Source organism: Etheostoma cragini, chromosome 2, assembly GCF_013103735.1.
Source record: "Etheostoma cragini isolate CJK2018 chromosome 2, CSU_Ecrag_1.0, whole genome shotgun sequence".
NCBI lineage: Eukaryota > Metazoa > Chordata > Actinopteri > Perciformes > Percidae > Etheostoma > Etheostoma cragini.
In genome coordinates this window covers 7329032-7341712 of record NC_048408.1, presented here as the reverse complement: position 1 = coordinate 7341712, position 12681 = coordinate 7329032, and the positions used below count along the sequence as shown (strand labels likewise).

Genomic DNA, 12681 nt, shown 5'->3' with positions numbered 1-12681 from the left:
AACACTTAAGTGTGACAAACATGCAAAGGAACAGGAAATGAGGAAGGGGGCAAACACTTTTTCACACCACTGTAAGTGATCACTAAAGCAGTCAGACATAACACCAGACCTCATGATTCTGATGAATGTAATCCCATGGTGCAACTACGAGCTGTCAGTGTCGGTCTATTGAAGGGGCAGTTCTTGCCACTGACGGTCTCAGATTGATAAGTGTCTGACAATATTATGGAATGGATCCTACAGAGAAATAAGAGTTTTTTCTTTTTTTCTACTTTTTGCTTGATCGGGTCAGTTTGTTATTCGTTGTAGTGTCGTTCATAAATCTCACAAGAGGTGACATAGCCATAAAACAGCGTGTGAGTTGGGAAGGGTGCCAAAAAGAGTTTGTTGTTGGAATACAGTTATCTAAAAGATAATTTCCATAATGTAATGTAATTGTAATATCAGCCTGTCAGTGTCAGAAAGCAGGCTGCTCTTTCCAAAAGCAAACCTCTAAAAAGCCCAATGTACATTACCCGTTCTGCACCAAACATCACACTTTCAATGTTAGCAACTAGCTGGTGAACACTTTGTAGCATTTAGCATCTGAAAAGGCCAGATATTTCCCTCAGGAGTTGGTGAAGAGCAAAACAGAGCTACAAGATGTGAATATTAAACATTTCACATCTACGCACCTCCCGAAGAATGCTAATGTTGCAATGTCTGCTGGATGTGTAAATAGACAACTGCTTGCTAGAATTTTTCTAGCATTTTTGGTTAAGGTGATGGTTGATAAGATATACTTTTATTAATCCCAAACTGGGGAAATTCCCCTGTTACAGCAGCTCAAAAGAAAAAAATCACACACAGAAGAATAACACAAATACACATACAAAAGTGATTATAACAAAAAGAAAAAATATAAATAGTTATAATAATAATAATAGTAATAATATGTACACTATTGACACCCTTATATAAACAGACAGTTTGATTTGTGTTTACAGCTTGTTTTGCTGCCCCAAAGAATCATTTAATGCAGGTTTATATAAAACTGAGCACTAGGTCAGAGCATACAGGCTAGTTTGATTATTCTAAAAGAGCAGTCAATCCTATTTTGGCAGGTCCATAATTCTCTAAGATGACATCAGACCTGGCTTTTAAGCTTTTAAAGATGTTTTCATGTAAACAGATCATACATTTAGACAAACTACAACCAGCTGGCAGTTATTGTTGCCTTAAATGAACTGTGAGAAGAATATCAAGTTATTACATTATTTTATGCAAAATCTTTTAACAATTTGTTTAAAACAAAATTTATTGGGTGAATTTGTACTTTTTTGTAGTAAATTATAGTTTCAAAGAGCCTCCAAGACCAGTTAAAAATCTCAGAGCAACCCTGCCTTGAAATGATTGCCAGTTGTCCCTGATGACCTGTGCTTTACTTCCCAATAGGGCATATCGCAGTGCCGCTTTAGTTAAACAGTAAACAGATGCCTGTGAATCTGAGCAGACGGAGATACTTCAACCACGTTATACAATCAACATAACTCCAACTCTTGATGACTGGTGCCTTTGCACAGCTTTCCTTTTATCACTTACGCTGCGTCTGCTACTTTGATTGCATTCAAGTCAGAGTGGTCTTATCTGTGTTTTTATGTTCTCTCATTCACTCACTCTTATCTTTATAGTTGCACAATCTTGCAAAGGCAGAATAGCAAAAAAAAAGAGTAACTAAATGCTAATTGCATCCATCACAGCATTAAGGTGATTATCTAAACGGTTTAAGGGAAACCACTTTACACGCGCCGTTCAACGCTTGATTCCTGAAAGAAAAATCCCCTTTTTATGTGAGATTAGAAAAAAAGGGTCTTGGCATCCCCACAACAGTCTGCTTGGAGACACTTTTGTGTTGATCTTGAACTCGTAAGAAAATATTTTATCGGCGTCAGGCATGTTTTGTCTCTTGGCTCACAGATGGATGATGTAGTTTGAAGTACAAATATCCATTACAGGCATTCTTATTTGTATTGGCCTAATAATAGAGATTCACAGTTCACCAGTACACATAGCCAAATTGTGGTCTGCTCAGTCATTCAAAAAGCTCATAGCGAGTGTGTGCTCGAAATTACAGACCTGCTTAGGGTGAAAATCTCCATTCTTGTCACAGTTGGGGATGGGGATGGTGAAGAGATCATCATGTGTGCGAGTGTTTGATGCCAATCTGTCCAACGCTCTCTGTAGCTCAGCACGACATGGAGCCTGTCGGAGAAAATGATCATTGATTTGATGATCATACACATCAGCAGAGTTCCAGACGGAGATCATGTATGAAATCCTTTGCAAAGACGTAAGAAAACGGCTGTTTATAAAAGAATGTCAAGTTATTAGCTCTCACTTTCAGAACAAAATAATGAGAAAGTTTAGGTAAAAGCTAAAAACCAGCCACCATAATTTTTTAATTTCAGTTAGTCGTAAAAAGAAAGGAATAATAGAACTGCAGTCTGAACCAATTGTGTGGTTTTAAAATTTGAAAGTAAATACAAGACAACCAGGTGAACTGGGGAATGGCAACTCTAATTTTGCTAATAAGATTTGTTTATTGAAATCAAATTCAAAGTGCTGGTGTGGGGTCATAGCTAAACCGGGGTTTGAATTTGACACTAAGACATGTCAGCATCCTTACATTGTTTGTGCATGTATGTGCATATGTATCGTGCCGAGAGTTGGCTGCATTGAATTCACATGCCAACTAATGAGTGCATGTGAATGCATCATTGTGGCAGACTTTAAATCCATTGGCAGAGCCAATCCAACTACATTCCCACAAAGTCTTTAAAACACTAAAACATCTATATGAGCCTGTGGCTTTACTGTTGATTCACGTTACATATGTTGGTGTTTAATGAATGATGTAACACCAGCATGTTACTGATTAAAGGAATGTTGTGATCCAGCTCCTCCAATGTTAAACTAGCAAATTGCATGTTTATGTCAATGTGCACCTCTACTTCATTTTGCAAGACCTCAATCAAATGTAATGGTTTGTACATAACTAATTTTTACATTTAAAACCTGACTTTGGAACTCTGAAGCCTGCTGGGGCTGAGGCTGCTGCAGAAGGGGATTCCCTGGCTTGGTTGTTTATTGTGAAACTGATAAGTTTTCAGAAGATGTTTTTTCTCACCAGCGCCGCCTTCGTCTCCTCTCTGGCAGTGTTGCTTCTCTGATTTGTGGATTTTGGAGGGTGTCGGGCCAGTGTCTTCTGTATGCAGCGCTTGTCTTGTGGACTGCAGCGGATATTGCTGTTGTTAGGATGGTCAGGGATGATCTCATCCTGCCTGTCTATTGCTGAAGGACAAGGAATGATGCTTTAGTTCCTTCACTTCAAAAACAAGGCGAACATTGCATTGGCAGTGAGTTTTACATATACAGTTAGAAACATTTGCAGGGCTTTTGTTGCTAGATTGTCAGTGCAACATGATATCACGTTTTAATAATATGAGCAAAATGTAGGGGCTTCATTCATTAAATGTAAGGCTTAGGTGTTCTGCCTTCCCCGCTGTTCTTCTTACAGAGCATCCCATACAGCTGAACATGGTGAGATGGATGCTAAAAATAAGGCCAGGTTAACCTCAGGGACACAGCTGTGTTCTTGCTCTGGGGGGTAATCCGAACCTCAGCTCTCGCCCTGGTACTCAACTACACCACCGCAGCCATGCCACGAGCTCTAAGGCTTTTTATACCATACCACCCCTGTTCTGCCACCCTCTGTACATCACCTTTGCATCCCTATAAACCTGCAGTTCTGTGGCCCTGCAGGCAGCCAGATGCTTCCTCAGGAAATGCCCCCCTCCCCTTTTTATTCTCCACCCCTCCACATCAACCTCATGTCTGCCAGATGGAGTTTGTTAGAGGGCATTTGCATTGGCACAAGTAGGTGTGTGTGTGTGTGTGTGTGGTGTGTGTGAGTGTGTGTGTGTGTGTGTGTGTGTGTGTGTGTGTGTGTGTGTGTGTGTGTGTGTGTGTGTGTGTTAGCTGGTTGGTGGCTGTGGTGCACAATATGGACTTGAAATGAGGATTATGTGCACTTCTCTCTATGAACATGCATGCTGCTTTTCACCTGTGGCTTGTAAGACTTGGCAGAGTTTATGCTTTGTGCTCATAACCTGTGGCATTTTAAAGATTGGAACTGGAATCAAAGCCCTTTTAAATTGCGGTTTTACTGTTTTGAAGCTGTTCTCACACTGATCATTGAACTAGATCTGAGCTTTGGTAATATCTAAGGTCACTGCCAGGATTTCAGGTAATTGCTGTGGGCGAAGAGACGACGAAGGTGGCTCCATAGCCTCCTTAACACAATGCATTAAAACACACACACGCACACAAATCCAAACCTGTGCAAGTTTTTCTTTGTAGTGTACTTCTTGAGCTAGTGCTGGTCATGCTGTAATTAGGATACTGATCCTGGGCCATTTTCTGGTGATGACTGCAGTTTTTTTTTAAAGTTTTTAATTTTTTTTACAACTTGGACCTGGAAGATGACCATGTTTCATTAAACGTTATAGACAGTCATCTTGCTCAGCTTGTCTTGGGGGGAGGGTCTGTTTGTATTTTTAGTCTTGTTGCTGTTAAGGCTTTCGCATCAGCACTTTCCTCCTCAAGGGTTTCTGCTGTTTTCTTTGTTCTAAGTTGTTCTTTCTCCTCTTCTGCCAGTTCACACTTTTCTGATTGCGTGCTCTTGTGTAGGACAAGCCAAAGTGATTTGGAAGTGGGTCAGGGGTGGCATGTCCTGTTTGCTACCACTGCTGTTTTCTATGGAGGAAGTTGCCACTTCTTCGTGTGGTTTCATTTGATTTGGATCAGCAGATTTTGGCTTTTAAAATACAAGTCCCACAGTGCTTTATCAGCCACATAGAGCTGATACATTGCAGTGCATTACCAGTCACAGATACACAGCAAAGATAAAGAAGAGTTCTTGAGTGAACATATAATAAGGAACAGTCTTCATCTGCCTTTTTTGTCTTTTTGCACAATGTAAAAAGGCCAAAAGTAAGCCTACGAGATCAATTAAAGACTACCACAACCTGTCTATTAATAAGCAGCTTTAATTCATCATCAGTTAATTTGTTAATTCTTTGCCTTATTTAAAAAGTGGTGAGAGGTCACCTCTAGTGAGAGGTCAATACAGCATCTAATAAGCAGATGGCTACACAGCCAGTGTTGTTTTCATATTACTTTGATACATAGGGTTGGGTAATGTTTTGGGTGCTTTTAAACTTTTTTATTTATTTAAAATGTGAAAACTTATTTTACCAGTCAATTGCAGTTAAGCAACAAAAAACAAAGCTCTAGATGGCAGATGGGAACTTTATAATAACATTAAATGCACCATGAGCTTACGAGGTCCCGTAGGTGTTGTTTCTCCGACAACTCTGACTATTGCTGCAGACTGTTGTACATCCCGGGGTTGGAATCCTTTCCAGTGACACAGTCTCACTTTACACTATTTAGCTGTAATCATTTTTACCTGGTTAAAGCCAGCTAGCTAACAGTAGGCTAATGTTACCTGCTGTTAAGTGTAGTGTTAACTAGCGTCACATGCAGGGTTTTTTCTGATGCCTGTAACGTCTGTCTTGGAGCACCAAAGAGCAGTGTACTGGGTTTCGGTACCCAGTGATACAGCTCTGATCAATACAGTAGGGTGACCACAAAGCTCCATTATGTTAGCACTTAGATGACCCATTCCAATATATTACACAATAAATGGCATTGCTTGATCAATCTAGTTCTCAGTCAAGTATTTGTTGTCACATATCAGCTGCTGCAATGATGTAAATGAAAATGTATTTGTCACACTGGCCACACTGGCATTTACACAATTGAATCTACATGAAGTTCACGCCAAGTCCTCTGTTTATGTATTTGTCTTTCTTTTTGCAGTCCTTTGAACAGTGACATAAGGAACTAAAGGGGTTGATAGATTTCAAATTCCACCATTTGTGGCTTTGAGGCTGAACTTGTAAACCTCAGACAAATATTCTCCTCAAATAAATATTTAGTTATGCTCAGCGAATACTTTCCTATGGTTTACACTTCCACTAGCTTAGATCTCGGTTTTAAGCCAAAAGAGATGTTTTCTATGTGAGACAGTTGTACTAAAAACCTTTTTAAAAAACAACTTGGTTTGTGCTCTGTTTGATATGATACACTTAGACTAGTTACATGGCGCTCATGAAGTGAAGTAGATAGATTATCCTTTACATTTGAGCTGCTGAGGAACTTCCTTACAGGGCTTAAAAAGCCCGACTGATGTATCAGCCAACATTAGCTTTTTACAGATATATCTGTATTGGCATATTATTATGTTATCGCCCTAAGTGACAAGAAATTGGAGAACATATGAAGCAAACTACTGTACTGACAGGTACTCTATATACTTAAACTATAAAATCTGCAACTGGGTACTTATGTCGGGTGATAATAAAAAATAAAAAAGGGTCCTATTAAAGAAAATCCTAGTGTTTTTGTCTGACCCCTAGTGGTCTCAGTTCGCAGCAGTAATGTAAGAACGTACTGCAGGGCATGTCAGCTCACCTTGACATTATTGTTGGGTGTGGTTACAGGTGCAACAGGTGTGGTTAAGGGTGTATCATAGCACATTTCGGTCAGCGTAGAACAGTCTCAGCACAGTATAACAGTGCTTTGCTCTTTACGACGTTTGCTTACGTCACATGTTTAGGGCAAATGCTTCGAAGTTCCGAGCGTTTATGTGAAGATGTTCAGTCACCCACACTGACCTTGTCCTCCATAAACATCTTAGCTGCCAGTCAGCAGCAGCTGACTTTTTTATTTCCTTGAAGGAAAGTGAAGGGAGAGACAACGAGAGAGATGGAGAAGTCGTAGTTTAGAATATATTCTAATATCTCCCAAAATTGATATTTGCACAGCACTACATATGTTTATGTAAAAAAAAAAGGCTCAGATATTCAAAATACAAAAGAAACCAAAATGAAATTGTAGAGCAATGGTGCAGTCAGTATTGCTGAGATCTTAAGTTAAACTTTATTAATCTTACCTACGCTTTTTGTCCCGACACTAGATAGAATAGATTATATTGTTTTGACAGCAACTAATCTCCTGAAAAATGAATCCTCTTTGGGGAGGCTACTCCTCCAAAATGTTTAGTAACACTTTGATAAGTGCTACACTTTCTGGCAGCGACTTGACAAGTCAACTAGGCTTACTACCAAAAAACTGCTCCCTTCAGTCAACACTGGATCCTGGTTTCCAGGCAGGAGATTTCTTTGAATCAGTTAATCCTCAGACTAAAAGCATCTTTGAAGACTGCTAGCTCGGGCTCCTAAGGCCAGTGATCGTTTTTGGAATCATGTCATAGTGAAAGGAAAGATAGAAAGTAAAATTGACACTATACACAAAGGCAGCCTTTGTGAAAAGGGAAACCTAATGCTGCTTGGCCACTTCCCATCCAACTGATCAAAACCAGGCATCATGACCTACGTCATGCAGAGCAACAGCAGTGTCCTGTCTTGATTTACTCTTTAAGGAGCAGAAAATAATTAGGAGCAACACAATTGAAAAATACCTACATGCCTACCTACAATCCTAAATTGCACAAGACCTTTTGCTTATTATTTCACAGGTACATTATATATTATATTTAAGAGGATATTATGCTAAACATTGCTGCTGTAGAACTAAGTTCACACAAACTGAAGCCCAAAAATAAAAACATAACTTACAGCCACAGCAGCGTTCTAGCAGTGTGTTCATTTTCAATGAAAGAAACAGGAGATGATCAGAAATTAATAGCACTTCTACGGGCAAGTAGTATAGATTGACGACAGTACATTTCCAGGATAATTGCCTCAAATCCTGGACCACCGGCTGTTCCTCACCTTCCTCTTTGTTGTGATTATCAAACTCTATTTGCTTTTAGGGAACAACAAAAACTTTCGAGCTAGAAAGCTACACACTGAAAATGTCAAATTTTGGAGAAAATCTTGGATAGTGCCAACAAGGCAGGCCTCCTTGGTTCTTTTGGAGAATGATTGTAAAGATTTACAAAGAATATCTTTAGGGTTTAGACGTTTTGGGGCCTATTGGTGGGATTGTTGTGGACGAAGTACACATAGCGATACACTAGTAAGAGCTAAAGAGGTTTAACTATGTCTCCAGCTAATTTAAACGACACCACATTACTGTATTGTGAGAACAGTTAACTTCATTTAATGTTGGATGTGGCCTTTACTTTTGCGGGGTGCAAATCAAGTTGCTTCCCGAGACTGTTTAGCAGAGCATTTTTTTCTTCAGTCCTGGAATGTTTGTGTGGAGGAGCCAGACCTTACTACGCAGCACTGTGGAGATAGGCAATGCAAGGCTAACAGGCAAGTGAAGGGCCGTGCTGCCTGGCATATTAGTAACAAATATAACAGGAAATTGTTATGAAAGGCACGAATTAGCAATAACGAACACTGCTCAGAAAATACCATACCATACAATACCATTTTTAAGCTATTGACATGTGGATTGCTACGTAGTTTTTATTGGTGAACCAATATGTTCACGAAAATCCTCTAATAGCACCCCAAAAACACATCCTCATCTTTAACATCTTTACAACTCCCCAAACATGCCGAGGAGTCCTCGCCCCATGGGAGAAAGGAAACTAGGTTAGCATGCTGCTTTCATAAAGACCTGTGTCCATCACTGTAAATTGGGCATGGTTGGACAGAGTCTAGCTCTGTTGTCAGCGTCATTCATGCAGCTCCTCTGGTGCCTGTAGGTGTAAGATTTTCATATCTGACATCTGTATCAGTTTGTAAATAATATCCATTTCACTGTCAGGGGGAAACATTTGAATACGACACCAGGGCAGACTCGGCAGGAATGCAGGAACAGATGCCAAGACACGCATGATGATTTATTCCAAGTATTAAGATAGAGAGGGTTTCTAAGAATGAGATATTAAGATGCACCAAAGCCATCCTAGACTTTGACATAAGATGCAGGGTAATGCTTGTTGTTGCTATGGAAATTTGGTTCAAGAATAGCCATGAGATCGATACATTTTGAAAGAAAAACAGATTTGAACCAAAGAAAATAGACTAGAACTACCTTGACTTGTCTTTTTTCTTATTTGGTTAACAGAAAAACAGCTTTAATGAAGTGGCAATCATAAGGCAGCACAAATCTTCTTAATACAAATGTTATGTTGCTGTATCAAGATGCAGAGAAGTAACTATTAACCTGAACTTCCTCAATTCCCCTCAAAGGGCAATCATATCTGCCTTTATGCTACAGTGGTTTTTATTAGGATTTCTCTTGGTTTTAAAACCCCTCTTCTATTTTTATCTAGCATGTTCGCTGTTGCTAGGAGTGGGGCAGTGTCGGACATTTGTATTCAGGAGATGCACCCCCTTGTTTAATAATGCATAAGTACGGTGAATGCGCCACAAAGGAAATCTCCTTCTTGTGACTGGAGTTTGCTCTTCGCCGCTCCCCTATGCCTTTCTGATTGTCTCTCGGCTTCCATGGTTTACATTGAACATTCTTATGCAGCGGATCTGTGCTGCTGCCCAGAAGAATTGATTTACGGTTTGATTTCCCGCTTTGCTATAACAGACTCCAGGGGTGAGAAGGAGTGTGGAGGCAAACAGAACTCAGCACTCAGATTACAGAACACCAAAAACAACTTATCAACTTTCCCAAATCCTCCATCTCTCAACAGGAACATCCAGCGTGCAGGCCGCCCCACCCCATGGAAAAGGATTCGAGACTCCGTCCAGAACACTATAACTCGGACAATGCATCACCAAAGAGCAGAAATAATGTTCAGGGAGAACATTCTGCAAGATGAAACAAGTGTGGATAGACAGAGCCGGGCCAAGCGGAACCAGCCCTCTTGTTTTTATCATTCTCAAAACAGCTTTCCTCTTCTTTCTGATTCCATTTAGTCATGCTTTGTGCCGGCCTAACGTATGCTGGCCCTGCACAGAGAGCAGAAGGCTCTCATTTCCGCCCTGGCAACAAGAGTGCCGATGAGCTCATCCTCATGAAGGAGCTGGACGCGGCGGGCGATGCGCTCGAAAGCTTGTTGGGGGGGGGAGATGTTGGAGGATGTGTGTGTGTGTTGGGGGGGGTGCACGCAGGGTCAGGGGAAACAGATGCTGCAATGGAGATGAGAGTCCTGGGAGTTTTATATTGACTAAGGTCATCCAAATCGTTGGTGTTCTGGCGCACGTGGATAGCCTACTGCTATTACCAGTAACTGTCTGGGAGCCTGGGCCAGATAGTTTGTAATCTGGAACAAATGAAAGAACCACCTTGTCTGCGACACAATTGTCTCATATGATATATAAGGGCAATCAACACCACTCCCTCTGTGGAGAGCAGAGGAAGACAAACAGTGGAGACTGTTTCAGCAGTAGAAAACAAGTTAACGTCAAAGCAGTAGACTGGAACTGGATCTGCAGATAAGACATCCAGCATTAGACATCCCACTGTGTGAAAGTGGAAACAGATTTTCTTCATTGTAAAAGGAATGCAGCAACAAAGAGGAGAATAAGAAGCGATACCAAAAGAGTGTGATAGAGACATCAACAGTAGAAGAAGAGTTAGACATCTGCAGCAGCAGAAGGAGGGGGAGGAGGAATGGGGGCATGCATGAATGAGCGCCAAGTGAATTACTGATTGCAGAGAGCTCTAATAGCCCCAGACTGGCCACACTCCATTACATTCATTTCATACAGCAGCTTTTATTACCTCCTCCCATTACAAACACACACACACACACACACACACACACACAGGCACTGACTCTCACATGCCCAGTACCGCCACAATGCATTTCATTTCACTGCATGCACTACATGACTACCTGCAGGATCTCAGTTTAACATCGGCACGATGAGGTAAATGCTCTCCCAAGCCCAATGCAAGGTTCCTTCGCTAAAACAGGTAACTAAATCACACGCCCTTGCACACACACTAACATGCAAACACGCCCACCTCAGCTATCGGCACAGCGCTCTCCTCTCTGAAGCTTGCTCTGCGTCTTACAGCGGGGCCCCTTTTACAGCGAGCAGCCGCAAGACAGTCCAGGCCAGGCCATGCGTGTGGAGTCGGTGTGTGTCCACGCTCTGGTTCAGGGCTTAGATGAGATTAGGGCAAACAAGCAGCACATTGTCACACCCCCTGACTCTGACTCTGCCCGGTTCAGGTAAGGACCAGGGAACGGAGAAAGCAAATATTCTGGCCTGCTCGGCCATGGGTCTTTGTAGAGACCTGGTCAGCCATGGCTGACAGATGTTACATGCTTCATGCTATGAGAGCATCTTGACAAAGACATTGCGGAAATCAAACGTGGTGTCCACGCTTTGGTGATGTGAACCTTATTGTTATTGACAATAAGTAAAAAGAAGTATAAAGAAGTGCATCTGTCATCAGTTCACACACAGACTCTGACCCCTTCGCTCTCACCTGAGTTCTCCTCCACCTCCCTTTCATCAGTGCACACCCCTTGGCCGTGCATCAGCGAGTGCAGTGGCCTCTCCATGCCACGCGGCGGGTAGCAGCGGAGGCCCGTGCCACATCGAGGCGAGTAGACACCACAGTGCGCCCCTTTTAGCAGGGCACAGGTGGGGCAGCAGCCGCAGCCGGGCTCCCGCACCGTCTCCTCGCAGCCGTCTGGCAGACGGCAGCTGGCCAGCCTCTCCTCAGAGCACACCGGGCATCGGATGGCCAGGTCCGACAAGCACAATGCCACCAGCGACAGGGTGCCAAATGCCCAAAGGCCCCAGCTGGACGGAGCTACTCCCACACCACCTCTACGGACCATGGCAGCTCCGGCACCTGCAAGCAATCCTTTGCCCTTGTTTATGCTCCCCTTCTGCTTCCCTCTCCTCTGAGTGTTGTGCAGCTTTTGGTCACTTTCTAATTCAACTGCAGATTTCAGACCAATTCGGGAGATTTGAGAGGAACGCTTTGTCCAGGATGGTCTTTGATATTTTCAGCTGGTTAGTGTTTCAATTGCAGGGACACAATGCCTCTGCTGTATTGCCCCTCCGTTCCTCTGATTCAATTTCACAGCGCAGAAATTGGAGCCTGCTTGTGATCTGCTCGGCAATGTAGTGGTCAATGTAGTGCCAGAACAAGTTTTTTGTTATGTTGGAATGAACAGTTGAAGGAAGAAAATCCACCCACTGTGTTCAGGTGAGTTTTGCTCTGTCTTCGAGTTTGAGTCCAGAGGCTCGCTCGCCTTCTAATGAAACCCCCAAAAATCGGGTCTACAAGTGTCCAAAATCAAAGCAGGTCATCAAAAGGCAGCGTTTAAGTAACAGCTGCAATTTCTTCCTCTTGCTGGTGTGCAGTGTAAAGTACTCGCTCCTGAGAATGGCTTAACACGAGTGGCTCTCCTTGGACTTTATACTGGTCCATGGACACGCCTCTTTCTACAGTGAGAGAGGAGCTGAAAAGCATAGCAGAGAAAAGCCATGCTGAAGCGCTCTGTCTTACACTCCAGCTCTCCTACTCAGACACATAAGCTTGTATGCACTCTCCCTCACTTGTCCTTTCTCAATCCTGAGTGCACGCAGAGGAAAAAACAGCTGAATTGCCCTCTCACTTGTTCACACACAGATTGCACTTAGTTTTCTCTCCCCACCCTTGTATTATATTATA

General features: G+C 42.3%; 2 protein-coding genes across 7 annotated transcripts in view; one reads left to right on the top strand and one right to left on the bottom strand.

Moving 5' to 3' along the window:
- Positions 1-12414, bottom strand: part of LOC117953657 (insulin-like growth factor-binding protein 4) — an 18270-nt gene extending 5856 nt beyond the window's left edge. Inside the window, exons 1-3 of the mRNA XM_034886913.1 lie at positions 11482-12414; positions 3167-3330; positions 2116-2241 (exon numbers count right to left, since the gene is read on the bottom strand). Of these exons, the coding sequence (XP_034742804.1) occupies positions 2116-2241; positions 3167-3330; positions 11482-11839 (648 nt within the window). The 5' untranslated portion in view covers positions 11840-12414. The remainder of the gene's footprint in view (positions 1-2115; positions 2242-3166; positions 3331-11481) is intronic.
- Positions 1-12681, top strand: part of LOC117953454 (zinc finger protein Aiolos-like) — a 59447-nt gene that overhangs the window by 34852 nt on the left and 11914 nt on the right. The gene's annotated exons all lie outside the window — the stretch shown is intronic.